The sequence below is a fragment of the Lampris incognitus genome, chromosome 10 (assembly GCF_029633865.1).
Source record: "Lampris incognitus isolate fLamInc1 chromosome 10, fLamInc1.hap2, whole genome shotgun sequence".
In the NCBI taxonomy this organism is placed as follows: Eukaryota; Metazoa; Chordata; class Actinopteri; order Lampriformes; family Lampridae; genus Lampris; species Lampris incognitus.
In genome coordinates this window covers 21,801,607-21,818,091 of record NC_079220.1, presented here as the reverse complement: position 1 = coordinate 21,818,091, position 16,485 = coordinate 21,801,607, and the positions used below count along the sequence as shown (strand labels likewise).

At 43.1% G+C, this 16,485-nt stretch overlaps 1 protein-coding gene across 1 annotated transcript in view; it reads left to right on the top strand.

Moving 5' to 3' along the window:
- Positions 1 to 16,485, top strand: part of rapgefl1 (Rap guanine nucleotide exchange factor (GEF)-like 1) — a 67,208-nt gene that overhangs the window by 43,227 nt on the left and 7,496 nt on the right. The window contains exons 5-14 of the mRNA XM_056288547.1: positions 1,554 to 1,716; positions 3,461 to 3,558; positions 4,314 to 4,426; positions 5,200 to 5,367; positions 5,767 to 5,864; positions 8,187 to 8,309; positions 9,115 to 9,293; positions 10,511 to 10,601; positions 11,956 to 12,006; positions 14,958 to 15,045. Of these exons, the coding sequence (XP_056144522.1) occupies positions 1,554 to 1,716; positions 3,461 to 3,558; positions 4,314 to 4,426; positions 5,200 to 5,367; positions 5,767 to 5,864; positions 8,187 to 8,309; positions 9,115 to 9,293; positions 10,511 to 10,601; positions 11,956 to 12,006; positions 14,958 to 15,045 (1,172 nt within the window). The remainder of the gene's footprint in view (positions 1 to 1,553; positions 1,717 to 3,460; positions 3,559 to 4,313; positions 4,427 to 5,199; positions 5,368 to 5,766; positions 5,865 to 8,186; positions 8,310 to 9,114; positions 9,294 to 10,510; positions 10,602 to 11,955; positions 12,007 to 14,957; positions 15,046 to 16,485) is intronic.

Sequence of the window (16,485 nt, the reverse complement as noted above, 5' to 3'; positions counted from 1 at the left end):
TCCGTTGCCTACCAACACGGGAGATCGACGGTTCGAATCCCTGTGTTACCTCCGGCTTGGTCGGGCGTCCCTACAGACACAATTGGCCGTGTCTGCATGTGGGTATGTGTCCTGGTCACTGCACTAGCGCCTCCTCTGGTTGGTCAGGGCGCCTGTTCGGGGGGGCTGGGGGTGAATAGCTGGTGACTCCACATGTATGGGAGGAGGCATGTGGTAGTCTGCAGCCACCCCTGGATCGGCAGGGGGGGTGGACCGGCGACCGGGATGGCTCGGAAGAGTGGGGTAATTGGCCGGATACAACTGGGGAGTAAAAAGGAGATAAAAAAATCACACGAAAAAAAAAGCAAACGATCAAAGAGAGATGGAGGAGTGTGGAAACGGAGCGGCGGATACAGAGCGAGGAGAAGGAGAGAGATGTGGGTAGAGAGAGAGAAGGAAGACAAGGAATGAGGGGGAGGAGGAAGAGAGGGCATTTATAGAGCCACGCATTTCAACCGCTGTCCTCTTCTTGTCTTCTCCGCCTTTTCCACTTTTCCTCTTCTCTTCCCTTCCAGGAGAGCAAGAAGGAGTGAATAGAGGAGGTTTGGGAAACAGAGGGAGGAAAGAGAGATGGGAGATAGAAAGAGGGAGAGATGCAGGGAGAGAATGTCGGAAAAAATATAGACACAGATACGGAGCGAGAGCAATCAGTGCTGAGAGTGAGAGACTGTGTGCATGAGGTGTGTGTGTGTGTGTGTGTGTGGTGTGTGTGTGTGTGTGTGTGTGTGTGTGTGTGTGTGTGTGTGTGTGGGCGAGGGGTGTGTCTGAGTACGAGCCTCACCACAGCCAGGCTGTTATTATGGGCTAAATGCTGCTTCTACATCCAGCCTGCAGCTGTGGTGTGTGTTTGTGTGTGTGTGTGTGTGTGTGTGTGTGTGTGGGTTAAAGTAAGTGTGTTTGCGTGCTAGTGTGTGTATGTGTTTTGGATGCTGGTGCCGTACGGCTGTGCAGGGCATTACTTTCTGTGTCATTTGTTTATCTCACTTCACTTTCTGGGTCATTTGCTCTCTGAAATCCTGTAACCTACACCCATCTTGGTGAGATATGGTGTCTTATATAAAAGTCTCCTGCTCTAAATCGAGGAGTGCACCCCACATTTTTTTTTTTTGCACAGTGTTTGAATTTTCAGAAGGGCTGCATCCTCATGCAGCCACGGCGTTCTTCTATTGTTTACCGTGCCTTAAGACATCTAATGTGATGATGTCCTTTACACGGGTTTGAATCTGTATTTTACTCTGCCCGAGTTGGGCTGGAGGTCAGACGCTCTGCTTTTAGTACACCTCGTGGTTAGTATTTTACGTAGAGTGTTCCTCATTTACATTCCCCAACCAGTCTGGTGGTCCAACATCTTCCGGAAAACAAGCGCACTTCTCTTAAACACTTAGATATATACGACCGCTTTGGTTTAATTGATGTATCTGCCTCCGACCCAGTCTGCTCCTTAACCCCGGCCTTCCCAGATTCACGCTGGAGACAGAGGGGCGAGAGGGCGAGGCGGGCGGAGAGGGCGGCAGGAGGGGCAGGGAGGGGGAGACGGAGGGAGAGAGTGAAGGATGGCCAGCAGGGCTGGATGGAGGGGAGAGGAAGCAGGCGGTGCTGAGCGTGGCCTTCCGCTACCTGGATACGTACAGAGAACTGCTGCAGGAGGAGGGGGACCACAGCAACAGTTTTCCCAAGGTAGGACACACACACACACACACTGTAGCATCTTAATTAGTCATCATCTCGTCTGAGTCTCGGATGTAAGATGTGTCAGATGGAGATTAACGGTTTCCTGTTTTCGGAGGCGGTACATCTTGTAGCCTTTGTCAGTAAGTTCCCAGACAAACAGTGATCTCCGTAAAGTACACAAGAGGACGACTACAGTTTATCCTGGAAACGATGGAAGGAAGCTTTAGTTTGACAAATAATCCCACATGAACCCACCACACCCACTGCAGGACATCATCTGTCTCACATGAAAACCAGTTACACACATTGACAGGACACAAAACCTCGTTACACAAGATCTACATTTCTACCGAGTCTCCACCATTAAAAGTGTTGGAAGCGCCATGCGCTCTGCGGGGAGGAAGTAGCTTTAACATGAGCGCTGGTTTTCGACTGTTGCCTTCGGGTCAAGTTGTGAAAATGAACGCCTTAGGAACTAAAATCCCATTAGTTATGTGGTCGGTATGCTGGGATTGGATTATTACGTGAGTGGAAATGGAAGCCTTAGTTGAAAAAGAGTAAAATAATGAAATGATTAATGGCATGACGGCGTTTCAGATGTTTGTACAAGTCCTTGTGCGATATGATAAGACTGCCCTGTGTGTTTCAGGCGATGACTGCTGTATTCAGAGTTTTCAAAGTACGCCTCATTTACCTACATCTTAGAAAAACAATGGCCAGTTTCTCATTTTTATTTTATGTCAGAATGGAAATTCTGGGGTGTCCGGGTAGCGTAGCTGTCTATTCTGTTGCCTACCAACACAGGGATCGCCGGTTTGAATCCTCATGTTACCTCCGGCTTGGTCGGGCGTCTCTACAGACACGATTGGCCGTGCCTGCAGGTGGGAAGCCGGATTGGGTATGTGTCCTGGGCGCTGCACTAGTGCCTTCTCTGGTCAGTTGGGGTGCCTGTTCAGGGGTGGGGTGGGGTGGGGGGGGAACTGGGGGAATAGTGTGAGTCTCCCTCATGCTACGTCCCCCTGGTGAAACTCCTCACTGTCAGGGGAAAAGAAGCGGCTGGCAACGCCACATGTATTGGAGGAGGCATGTGGTAGTATGCAGCCCCCCCCGGATCAGCAGAGGGGGGTGGAGCAGCGACCAGGACGGCTCGGAAGAGTGGGGTAATTGGACGGGTACAACTGGGGGGAAAATCCCCCCCCCCCAAAAAAAAATGGAAATTTTAAAATTCATGTCAGCAAGCGCTCTCAAGGACAGAGAGCCACGTTCTCCACAGAGAACAAAATGAAACCTGTGGTGGGAAAAGGCTCATGGGTAATGTTTAAACGAAACGTGATGACTGCAACGGGGCAAAAGAAGTAAAAGAAGAAGAAAAAAAACCAGTTGGTGTTTCCCCTCGAAGGCTCTCGATCACGCAGACACACAACTTGGTGTACCTCTGTACTGCTGCAGGGTGGGAACTGTTGATTTTGGCAGCCGGTTGCCACGGTGGCCAGGGTCGTCATAGCAACGGAACTGACTCAGCTCCACACACACCTTGGGAACTTTGCCATCTAACTTTTCCTTAGATACTTAAAGACACACACACACACACACACACACTAACAGATACATGGAAACTTTACATTTTTCAGATTTGCACAAAACACAAGCCTCATGCATCAGGTATGCGTGTATGTGTGTGTGTGTGTGTGTGTGTGTGTGTGTGTGTGTGTGTGTGTGTGTGTGTCCATCTATCTGTCTGAGTTTGTAGGAGTTGTATATGTATGCAGTTCAGGAGTTGAGTCGCTACCCGGAGCTGGTGGAGGATGTCCTCAAACTGCAGAGATGGACAGAGATTCTACACTGCCCGTAAGCACTTGTCTCCACCACATGTTGTCAGTGATGTAGCGGGGTGGGTGGAGATGCTCAAGATCTTGTCCGTGCGGCCAGATTGAAATGCTTCTGCAGCAGTGCAGTTGTGCAAAGGACATAGAAACATGGTTAGACTCAGATTTGAAGAAAAAAAAAATCACATTCAGCTCCCCCCCCCCCCCCCCCCAGCTATACTATAGAAAAGCAATCGGATTAAAATAAGATATCCATAAAATTGAATTTTGGCTGCCGGTCTGAACATGGCCAAACAGGACTTGATTCATGGGCTGATGGCTGGCTTTGTAACTATAATGTAGGACATGTCTGATTTTAGTCCACAGATTTTACCTTTCCCCAGAGGTTTTTCAGGTTTAACTCGCACCAGATCCAGCACGGGTCAATATATCATTATGTCAGTATGTCAGCTGTCCAGCCCCCCCCCCCCCAGCACGATGACCCACACAAGTATGTGAAATAGTAGAGGCTAATTGTAAACAAAACCATGTTGCCCGAATGGCCCTTTATGTCAAAGCATCACAGTTGGCGACACATCCGATCAAATTCCCGTTTAGTGAAAAATTGCTTTGTAAAGGAAACACATTCTTACTTTTATTGTGATTTTGTCAAGGGAGAAAACACAATGGCGTGATGTTTCCAGTGATGACATGTGTTCCTTATTTATGTGCCCCTGTGTGTGAGTGTGTTTGTATGTGTGTGTGTATTTGTGTGTGTGTGTGTGTTTGTGTGTGTAGATTGGATGAGGAAAAGGAGAGCAGGAAGAAGCAAGTTCGGCCTCTTTTCAGACACTTCAGACGTATCGATGCCTGCCTGCAGCCCAGAGAGGCTTTCAGGGGCTCAGACGAGAGTAAGATATTAATACACTCATACGTAGTATATGCATGCACGCGCGCGCGCGCACACACACACACACACACACACACACACACACACACTAAAAGGCAGATATACACACTTCTGATATGCAAGCACACCTGTCCTCTCTTCTTAATAAACGAATGTAAAACACACAGTCACACCTGTAGCCGGGTTTGACCACCTGCACAGTGGGCTTGCTTGCACCTGCACATACTACGTGACCATGACCCAGCATGCCCAAGCTTAAATCTTGCAGACAACATGTGGCAAGATGTGGTATTCTGAATTTAAAAGCCAGCTTTCACGCCACAGCTACCTACATATAAGAGTTTAATAATTTTTGAGTCCAGATGTTGACGTGTGTGTTTGCATGTACGTTAACGTGTGGCTTTGCACTCCCTGGTTCCTCTCAATTCAGTTCAGTTCAGTTCAATTCAGTTCAGTTAAGTTCAACTCAGTTCAGTTCAGATGGCTTTACTGACATGACGTAACACTGTACATATTGCCAAAGCATGGGTTTAAACATTGAAAGAGCTCAACAATAATTGGAAAACATTATTGAAAACAAACAATAAACAAAAAAAACTCTCTTTCTTTACCTGTTCTCTCTCTCTCTCTCTCTCTCTCTCTCTCTCTCTCTCTCTCTCTCTCTCTCTCTCTCTCTCTCTCTCTCTCTCTCTCTCTCTCTCTCTCTCTCTCTCTCGCACACACACACACTCCCTCACACAAACTCTCTCTGTCTCTCATTATTGGTCTCTCTAGTCTTCTGTAGGGTCTACACCCCGGATCATTCCTATGTGACCATCAGGAGCCGTCTGTCATGTCGGGTGGGGGAGATCTTGGCTCTTGTAAGAGAGAAGCTCCAGTACAGTGAGGACCAACCAGCTCTGCCCGGAAACCTCATACTGGTGGCTGTCACGTCGGCTGGGGGTATCGACATAGGACACACACACACACACACACACACACACACACACACACACACACACACACAAACACACAAGCACACAAAGACAGACACACAGATACTCACAAAGACTTACAAACAGATGCACACATGCACACACACATGCATATGGATGTGAGACCTCTAAAAACAAATTCATACTGAAACACAAACACACAGCACGTCTACACAGACTGAATAAATGCTGTTACAAATAGAATTGGATTTCCTCTGACATTTCCTCTTATTAGCATTTGTGACATTTTTTATGGCTTTTCTTTCTGTGTGTGCTTATTTTGACGTTTGTGTTTTTATATCTGTTTGTTTGTGTTTACGTGACTGTGTGTGTGTGTGTGTGTGTCTGTGTCTGTGTGTGTCTTCAGAGAAGGCAGTGTTCCGTCCCAGTGACGAAGCAGTGTTCACGACGCTTGGGGTGAACACACACCTGTTTGCCTGTGAGCACTCAGAACTTGACTCGCTGGTAAGATATCAATGATTTTTTTGATATCATCTTTTGACAATATGGACAGGAGAGGGGAGGTTCAGGGAAAAGATTAGGTAGAGAGAGTCAAGACAAGTCAAATTTATTTATAGAGCACATTTAAAAACAACCCATGTTGAAGTGCTGTACAGACCAAAGCAGTTAGCTAAAACAAAAATACAAAAAACACCAACATAGACAACAAGGCATATAGCTCGTAGGCACTAATAAACAGCACATGGACATAGGCACAAGCCAGAAATCATCCACATCAGGAGGATGTAAACGCTAGAGAATAAAAGTAAGTTTTGAGCTAGGACTTAAAAGAGTCGATGGAGGGGGCAGATCTTATAGGGAGGGGAATGCTGTTCCACAGTCTAGGGGCTGCAACCGCAAAGGCGCAGTCACCCCTGAACTTAAGTTTAGATGGTGGAGGAGTCCCACGTCAGCTGACCTGAGGGACCTGGAGGTGGAATAGGGGGTTAAAGATCTGCAATATAGGACAGGGCCAGCCCATTTAGGGCTTTATAAACAAACAGGAGGACCCTTAAATCAATTCTGAACCACACAGGCACCCAGTGGAGGAGCCAGTATAGGGCTAATATGGTCTTTCTTCTGGGTACCTGTCAGTAGCCTGGCTGTGGCGTTCTGGACCAGTTGCAGGCGGGATAGGGACGACTGACTGATCCCAATATACGTGGAGTTGCAGTTGTCCAAGCGGGAGGATAAGCGTGAATGACTTCGTCGAGATCTTTAAAAGAAAGAAATGGCTTGATTTTGGCAATAGCTTGAAGCTGGAAAAAACTGGCTTTCACAACTGAATTAAGTTGTTTGTCAAACTTGAAGGCGAGATCAAATATCACACCAAGATTTTTGACATGAGGTTTGACAAGGGTGGACAAGTTGCCAAGACTGTTGGTAAACACTTTAACAGAGTCAGGGGGGCCAAATAGGACAACTTCAGATTTGCCATCATTCAGGTTTGGGAAGTTTTGTGCCATCCAGCACTTTATGTCCTCAAGGCAGTTCAAGAGGATGACTAGATTGGACTGATTATTTGGTTTCAGGGGGCAATAAAGCTGAATGTCATCAGCATAACAGTGGAAGAAAATGTATTTTCAAATGAGTTGACCAAGGGGAAGCATGTATGTAGAGAAAATAATTGGACTTAGGATAGAACCTTGTGGGACCCCTCAGGAGAGACTAGCTGGGAGAGAAGAAAAATTGCCTATGATAATGGAGACGTTTCTATTTTTGAGGTAGGATGTGAAAAATTTGAAGGCAGAGCCATCAAAACCACCTTGTACTGGAGACTATTAAAATGTCATGAGCCACAGTATTGAACGCCACGCTGAGGTCAAGAAGAATAAGAATGGGACAGTCATCAGAGTCGGTAGAGAGGAGCAGGTCATTGTACACGTTCAGTAAGGCAGACTCTGCTATGATAAGCCTTAAAATCTGACTGATATCTTTCCAAGATTTGGTTTTGATGTAGGTAGGGCAGTAATTGACCAAGAATAACCTTTTCGAGAACCTTTGACAGGAATGGACGTTGAGAAGAAATAGGTCTGTAGTTACTAGGTAAGGTAGGTGTTCAGTTGTTTTTTTTTTCAGGAGCGGGTGGGTGTACCACTCCGTGCTTGAAATCGGTTGGGAGAGGGAGTAAGACATACAACAAAGGCTCTGGCTCGATTTGAGCCGACAACATTTTACTTGAGCTTTGGACAGTATGGTACATACTTATCTGGTTGATCCACCAAACTATTTTTTTCTGGATTGAATGGTGGACCATTCAGTCGACTGACTTGCCAACATGCTCTCTCACTTACAACCAATTGGCTGATCGAGTAACTTGTTGATCATCTCACTATCTGACTGTTCAATTGACCAAGTGACTTACTGTCTGCATGCTTAAGCCAGAGAATAGGTAACATTCCAGTCAATGGATGTGAACACTGGTCATTGTGTAAAACATTGTCTTACAGGGAAAAAGGTGTGCAGGTGTACAATATGTACAACACAAAATGTAAAGGTGCTGATGGTTGAAATAAAAACAAGTTTTAAATTGACCTTTGAAATTGCTTTGCAATGATGCTTTTCTATCAAAGCCTTTAAGGGACAAAAAATATCTGCAGAGGGAGTTAACCTAGAAATGCTCAGCGATATGAAAAGGTGGCATGCAATGTACAGACTTTCTCTTTGTCTCTTCCCCTCTCTGTTTCTTTCTTTCTTTCTTTCTTTCTTTCTTTCTTTCTTTCTTTCTTTCTTTCTTTCTTTCTTTCTTTCTTTCTTTCTTTCTTTCTCTCTCTCTTTCTCTCTCAGCTTCCTCTTCCTGAGGAGATCCACTGGACACCAGGTGACAGCAAATTACATGACATGTCGGCAGAGGAGGTGGCGAATCAGCTGGTAGTATTTGACTGGGAGCTCTTCAGCTGCGTGCATGAGGTCCGTTTGTTGTACTTTTGCATATACATGTAATTGATGGTCAGTTCTTTGTTACTGGCTGCTACAATCTCTCCACCAGAAACCCCAGGGTTCTCCATTTGCCTCGCTGTGGAGCACACAAATTTCCCTCAGATAAATGGAATACTGTCACATTCAAATGCACAATACAACTGTGATCAGTAGGCTTGTTGTGCTAAAAGGGGTATCTCCTGTTGGAATAGAGCAACAACAGTGGCATATATTTGACGTTTGTTTTGTTATTACAAAGGAAAGAGCATAATTTGCTACAGCAATGATATTTGGTAACTAGGTTAAAGGAATTAAAACACACAGCAACATGCCTTACATGCTGATTCTCTTCTCACTGACAGTGTAATGTTGATATCTGGGGTCATATTACAATGTAACCTCAGGCAAATGAGTCTTACATGAATAGGAGTGTTTCCAAACTTTTAATCATTATGCAACATGATGGAAGAATTGGTAATTTGCATTAGAGAATACTAATGACTCCTTCCAGTGGAGAAAGACAGGAATTTTGATTAACAGAAGCACTATGTGGTGTTACAGTAACAGGTTTAGCGGTTAGACTGGGAAACTGTCAAAAGGTGTGTGACTGCATCTGTCTCCCATGACCTTTGTTGCCTATCGATCTATTAAAGTATAAATGCTTTCGACTGATCGCTGGAAAATACTTATTTTTAAACACAGCACATCAATTACAAATTAACACAATGTATATGCTAATAACGAACGGTGTTGTTTTTAACCTCTGGCTTTCATCGTCCTCATTTGTTTCTTCAAGGTGGAGTTTGTTTGCTACGTGTTCCATGGGGAGCAGGCGCGCTGGCGCCCTCTTAACCTGGAGCTGGTACTGCAGCGCTGCAGCGAGGTGCAGCATTGGGTGGCCACAGAGATCCTGCAGTGCCAGTCGCTGCCCAAGAGGGTGCAGCTGCTGCGCAAGTTCATCAAGATAGCTGCCCTGTGAGTGCCCATGTCCAACCTGTTGTGCAGGGGGCCGTTTTGGCTTAATGAACGTATGCTAATAATTTCTTCAAAAATAAAAAATAAAAAAAATCGGCTGCTGAGCTAATTTTGTTTTGTGGCGACCAGGGTGCTGGTTAACAAGCTGGGTCTTGCTTTCTCCAAATTTTTGATGAGATGTTTGTACACAATTTTGAAGCAAACTTTTCAGACTATGTTTACGTGTTTATAACTACTGTGTAAAACAATATTGCTGCAAACAGTACGTGGTTTTACCATGTACCTTGTTTATCCCTGTTGCAGCCATAATTATAACAAAACAGATCTTATTTTAACTTTTTTTTAAACAATATTTTATTAAAGAAAATGCAGCAATATGTTGTACAATAATAGAATAAAAGGTTATTTCAACTTTTATGAGGTTTTTTTCTTATTCAGTTACTAATCCTATTTAAGTTAAACTACTACTACTACGACTACTACTTTCGGCTGCTCCCGTTAGGGGTCACCACAGCGGATCATCCGTTTCCGTCTCTTCCTGTCCTCTGCATCTTTCTCTGTCACGCAAACCACCTGCATGTCCTACCTGCATGTCACCACATCCATAAACCTCCTCTTTGGCCATCCTCTTTTCCTCTTCCCTGGCAGCTCCATATTCAGCATCCTTCTCCCAATATACCCAGCATCTCTCCTCCACAAATCTCCAAACCATCTCAATCTTGCCTCTCTTGCTTTGTCTCCAAACTATCCAACCTGAGCTGTCCCTCTTCCTGTCCTTGATCACTCCCAATGCAAAATCTTAGCATCTTCAACTCTGCCACCTCCAGCTCCGCCTCCTGTCTTTTCATCAGTGCCACTGTCTCCAAACCATATAACATAGCTGGTCTCACAACCGTCTTATAAACCTTCCCTTTAACTCTTGCTGTTTTCTTGCTATTTTAGTTAAACTAAATAAGGCAAATAGATTTTATTTTAAGATGTATTTTCAAACAAATTTGCTAATCTACTTTTCAAGGTTTAAGTTCTTGTCCCAGTGTTTATATGAATTACAATTACACTGAATTGTTTTCATTTCGTTTGGCTTCCGTTTTCATCTTTTCTTTTCTTATTTGTTCTTGGTTATTCCATTCTGTGCTATTCTGTTCTTTTTTTTTTCAATTATCATGAATGTTATTTCATTACATTTGCCATTCACGGTCTCTTGTTCTGTTCTCCAGATGTAAACAGCAGCAGGACCTGCTGTCATTTCTCGCTGTAGTTTTGGGGCTTGACAACCCAGCTGTTAACAGGTTGAGACTCACCTGGGAGGTATGCACACACCCACAGATACACATGCACACTTACAGACATATACATACAGACACACATGCACACTTACAGAAATATATATATATATATATATATATATATATATATATATATATATATATATATATCTACACACACATAACTTTGTTACAAGAAACACTCAATGGTAGAGAAAGTGCTGAACAAATAAGGAGCAAAATAATCCAGTGAGTCAAGTAAATTCTTTATGAGACAGTACAAGCCTGTTTCATGCCATTAGAATTGCTTATGGCCTGAAACAGGCTTGGACTGTCTCATAAAGAATTTACTTGACTCACTTGATTTTATATATAAACTTAGCACAAAAAGTAAGGAAATTTGTGTTCGGTAGATTATTTCTTTGTTGTAACAATGCTTCTGGCAATAAATCTTATATCAGGCACTTGATTGTCAGCACCTGGGGTACCAGAAGCTCAAAACAAGAGTCAATAGCAACAGCAAAATAAGCTGTTTGGCATTGGCAGAGAAGATTTGGCAAATTTTTCATGGGCACAACCCACATACTCAGCTCTGCTGCTCATCCCACAAATGCATGTTCCTTACAAATGTGGCACCATTTAAAAGGGAAATAAACAGGCTTTCCAACGATATAAGATTTATTGCCAAAAAGCATTGTAGCATTTATGTAGTGGGTTTTTTTTTTCCAGAAACCATCAATGGTGTTGATAAAAGTGCTCAACTAATAAGGAGCTTAGCAGCTTAGTATAGCAGCTGATGAGTGCGCGACGCACAAAGAAGCTTGTAATGCTATGTATTAAAAGTTTTTTTTTCCTACATCTATATTGATATATATATATATATATATACACTATAAATACACACACATGCATACAAGTGAAAAGACACATGTTCACAAAGCATTTGTATATGTAAATTTATGTGTATTTGTATACACATAAATGTAAACATGCACATGAACAGAAATGCATATGTGTGCAAATGCACATATGTGCATTGTGCACATATTTGCATGCATAAATCCCTTCACACGAGTGTACATGTTAGCATGTGCGTGCATGCACACACACAAACACAAAGATGTACATCGAGTAGCCCATCTTCTCTTGCTGTCTGCTTCCTGGAGAAAATCTTTCAAAATTTATAATATTTTTTCCACTGCTTTCTCTTTCTGCAAATACAGCTGAGAAACAAAATATTTAAATTTTGCTCAATATTTCTGCTGTATTCTTGCACGAATAGCGCACCTGTTCCATTCAGCTGCATATTTTTTCTTTGTGTGTGTGTGTGTGTGTGTGTGTGTGTGTGTGTGTGTGTGTGTGTGTGTGTGTGTGTGTGTGTGTGTGTGTAATTCCAGGGTCTCCCAGGGAAGTTCAGGAAGCAGTTCCAGCAGTTTGAGAGCATTGCGGTGAGTCGGCGTCACACCCACAAGTGACCCCTGTGCAACCACAGTGGCACACATTCTCCTTCATCCACCTCACCACTACGTGTTCTCCGCATTCAGCCGAGATCCGTTTGCTCAGACATGAACATCTCATGTTTGGGTTCAATACATGGAGATGGTTCTCTTATCAGTCCTCTAAAATAATTTACAATCAAGTACTATGACTTCAGATTAAATGCATGATTACCCATGCAACAGGGTTAAGGATGGGATAGAATTTAAGAAACAAAAATCAAATGAAATAAAACAGCATTTAAAGGTACAATCCTTATTTCAAATGTACTGACTTGAACTGATCGGCAGGTCTGTTAATACAAGGACGAGTGCTAAACTTGTTAAATCTGAGTTTCTCTTGTTTCCCGATGCTGCAAATGGTTTGTAAACATCGGAGTAAACAGGTCGATATTTTCAACTACCGTTGGTTGAGAAACACACAAAATGCTAATTTTCAAGCTACACCTCCAATTTTTCAAATATGTATGTAAATATACCTCAATTTTATATGGACAAATAAATCACAGATTGGGCTTTTAACAATAAAGATGGAACATCTAAAAAAAAAAAACCTTAAAAATCTACAAGCTCAAGAATTTTAGATAATTCTTGATAATTATTTACAAAATGACAAGTCCAAAGGTGTTAACAATTTGCTTATTTAAATGGATTGAAAACATTTTAAAATGTCTTCATTTCATTTCAAACATACTGTAGGTTTCCAAAGAATGAAACGTTAGCTTGACTCTCTAACGACTCCCCTCATCCGTATCCACACCAGAAACAAAAAAATATCCACAGAACCACTCTGTAAAGTTCAACTGTTTACTTCGACATAAGATATATTTGGTACAGGAATGATTGCCGATTAACAAAAGTAGAAAAAAAAAGAAAAAGAAATAAGGTTAATAAGAACAGGAGTCTGAGAGGTCAAAAAACTTTGTGGCTCTACTTGCTCCTTGCCTGACTCCACCCCCTTTTCCAACTCTCCTCACGAGAGTATCAAAAGACAAAGGTGCATGCAGTTACTGGGAAGCAACAATTATAGACACCTATTCCCAAACATTACAAATGTGACATAAATGAGATCTTATACATTTTAAATCATTCACACACCTTTTAGGTGCAAGGAATCAAACAATTAACATATTGCATTACTGTAAATATGAACTGTAAATCATTGCATGCTAATTAGTCAAATATTTATATGTTATAGTTTATCAATAAACTGCATTTAGGCTCCTACACAAACATTGAGGGACAGTTTAAAACTACGCCTGAGTTAATATTTTGGCGATAAAATATTTTATATCTCACAGCAGTGAATTAGCTTCAGAAGTGTGGCAGAGAGAGAGAGAGAGTATTCAAATTGGATTCATACCTAATCATCGCACATCAGACCATACTTATACCCTGCACACTCTGGTCGACAAATATATTTATCAAAATAAGAACAAAATATTTGCATGATTCATTGACCTCAAAAAAGCAATTGATTCAATATGGCACATTGGTTTATTTTACAAACTACTTCAAAGTGGCGTAGGGGGTAAAACATGTGACTTCATAAAACCCATGTATACAAACAACACGTACAGTATCAAGATTGGACAAAAGAGAATATCATTTATTTCTCAAGAATGGGGGGGTGAGATAAGGCTGCTGTTTATCACCTGCCCTGTTCAACATTTATATTAATGAATTGGCCACCGTGTGGGAACAGTCCACAGCACCTTACACTTCACACCTCTGACATCAAATTCCTGCTTTACACAGATGATTTAATACTGTTAAGTCCACCAAAAGATAGACTTCAACAGAGTTTGAACATACTTGAATGTTACTGTCAGACCTGGGCCCTGGCAATTAACATCAAAAAGACCAAAACGATGATCTTTAAAAAAAGATCCAGATGTCAGGGAAACAAATATCACTTTACAATTGGAACACATACAATAGAAAAGTGTTTGGAATATAATTATTTAGGCTTGAAAATAAGTTCCACCGGAAATTTCAACTCAGCAGTCAATGAACTGAGAGAGAAAGCATGCAAGGCATTTTATGCAATCAAAATACAAATTCATATTCAGATTCCAATTTTAATTTGGTTCAAATTACTTCAATCAATTATAGAACCCATTCTGCTCTATGGCAGTGACGTGTGGGGCCCACAAACAAACCTACACTTTGAAATGAAAGAAAGTTGTGTTCTTGCAGGACAGTTTGTTTCTGCCTGCCACCACATGAGGGAATCAGAATGACCTGCTGATCTACATACATCAGGCCTCAGTTCGAAGTTACCCTCTTTTTATTTATGTATTATATGTATATAATATTGTCTTCTTTCTCTATGTATATCTTTACACATTCATGTATAGTTGTCTGTATGTAGTATTTAACATTTGTTATTGTACAATGCTTTGGCAATGCTGTATTTTGGTATAGTCATGCTAATAAAGCAAATTGGATTTGAATTTGAGACAGAGAGAGGGAGGGAGAGAAAGACACACACAGAGACAGAGAGAGAGAGAGAGAGAGAGAGAGAGAGAGAGAGAGGATAATGTTACATAACTAGGCTAGGTAGCATGTTAGCAGTGATTGCATAATGTTACCGGGCCAGATAACAGAAATTACTAGTCGTTTATAAATGTGTGTGTGTGTGTGTGTGTGTGTGTATGAGGTTTGCTTGGGGCTGAGGCATCTCATGTACTCAGACTCGCTGTGTGAATATAGCTCACAGCTCCTCTTTCACATGGCATCTTCTGTCTTTCCTTTTCTTTCCTCCTTTTCTCCCGTCACTTGTCGTAGAACTACATACATACTAAAAATGACACTATATAAAATGATGATAGATTGTGCATTGTAACACTTAGAATGAATTGTGTGTGTGTGTGTGTGTGTGTGTGTGTGTGTTGTAACAGGACCCCTCTCGGAACCATAAGTCCTACCGAGACCTGATGGCCAGCCTCCGACCTCCACTTATTCCTTTCACACCACTACTGTTAAAAGGTATACACACACGCACGCATGCACACACACATACACACAAAGATATGCACACATAAACACACACACACACACACACACACACACACACACACACACACACACACATAAACAAAAACATGAGTGCACACAAAGACACACACACTACTCACTATATAGTATATACTTGCTTGCTTGCTGGTTGTCCATCGTGCCCGATGATGACCATCTTCTTCTATTTGTGGGTCCTTTGAGGACTCAGATAGCAGAAGATACCTGCGCAGAGATGGTTTTTAAAGTGGCATGGGGGGTGCGCTTCTCCCAACGCCACATGACTTGATTGTAGAGGAGATGGTTCCGATGGCAAGGGGGATCCCTAGATGACCGGCACCTCCACACAACTGCAGGGGGCTGCCGGAAATCCAGTTTTTCGGAAACCGCCTCGAAGCGTGCCGCCACAGCTTGCTTTTCTGTTGGGTTAAGCTCCCTTAGCCTTATGTCTTCCAGACTCACCCACAAGGCAGCGGGGCAGTGGTTGATAGGTGCCAGGGCGTGTCCACCAGGGTGGGCCTGCACACCATATTTCTGGGGCCCACTGCTGCTCCGAGATCCCCTGCCAAGTTAGCCTGGGGCCGCAAGACCCCAGTTACCATGTGTGGCCACGGGGAGGCCTGGCAGGAGTCTTGGTGAAGGAGAGGCTATGTACTGGCAAGGGAAGGCTTACACGCTAGGATGCTTCCCTATTTGCCACAAAGGCTAGCCAGCGGCAGCAAGCTAAGGGCAGGAAGGACACAAGCGGGTTGGAAAAACACATGCACCTTCCCTCCAACTACACACTGCTGCACTAGACGCATCACAACACCCTGTGTGTATGTACACACAAACACACACACACACACCTACCAGTTATATACACCATATATCTAACTGGTAGGTAATCAGTTTTTATACAGAAGAAGGTACGTGCACACTCGCCCATTGAGGCCCTGTTTACACCTGGCATCAACATGTATTTTGGGTGATCCGATCACAAGTGGACAGTTCTAAGTACAGGTGTGAATGCACCCAATGCGTCCTCAGTGCTTCTTGAGATCTGATCACTCAGGCCACATTCGGAGGTGGCCTGGGACCCATTAGTCCACATCGCATTTGAAGTGTAAACGCACACATGTCCCAGGCCACATTGAAGGACCACCTACTCAACTGACGTCCTTTGCGTAAGCAATAGAAATAATATCCATCCATCCATCCATCCATTATCCAAACCACTTATCCTAATCTCTGGGTCGCAGGGATGCTGGAGCCTACCCCAGCAGTCATTTGGCGGCAGGCAGAGAGACACCCTGGACAAGCTGCCAGTCCATCACAGTGCTGACACACACACACACACACACACACACACACACACACACACACACACACACACACACACACACACACACACACACACACACACACACACAC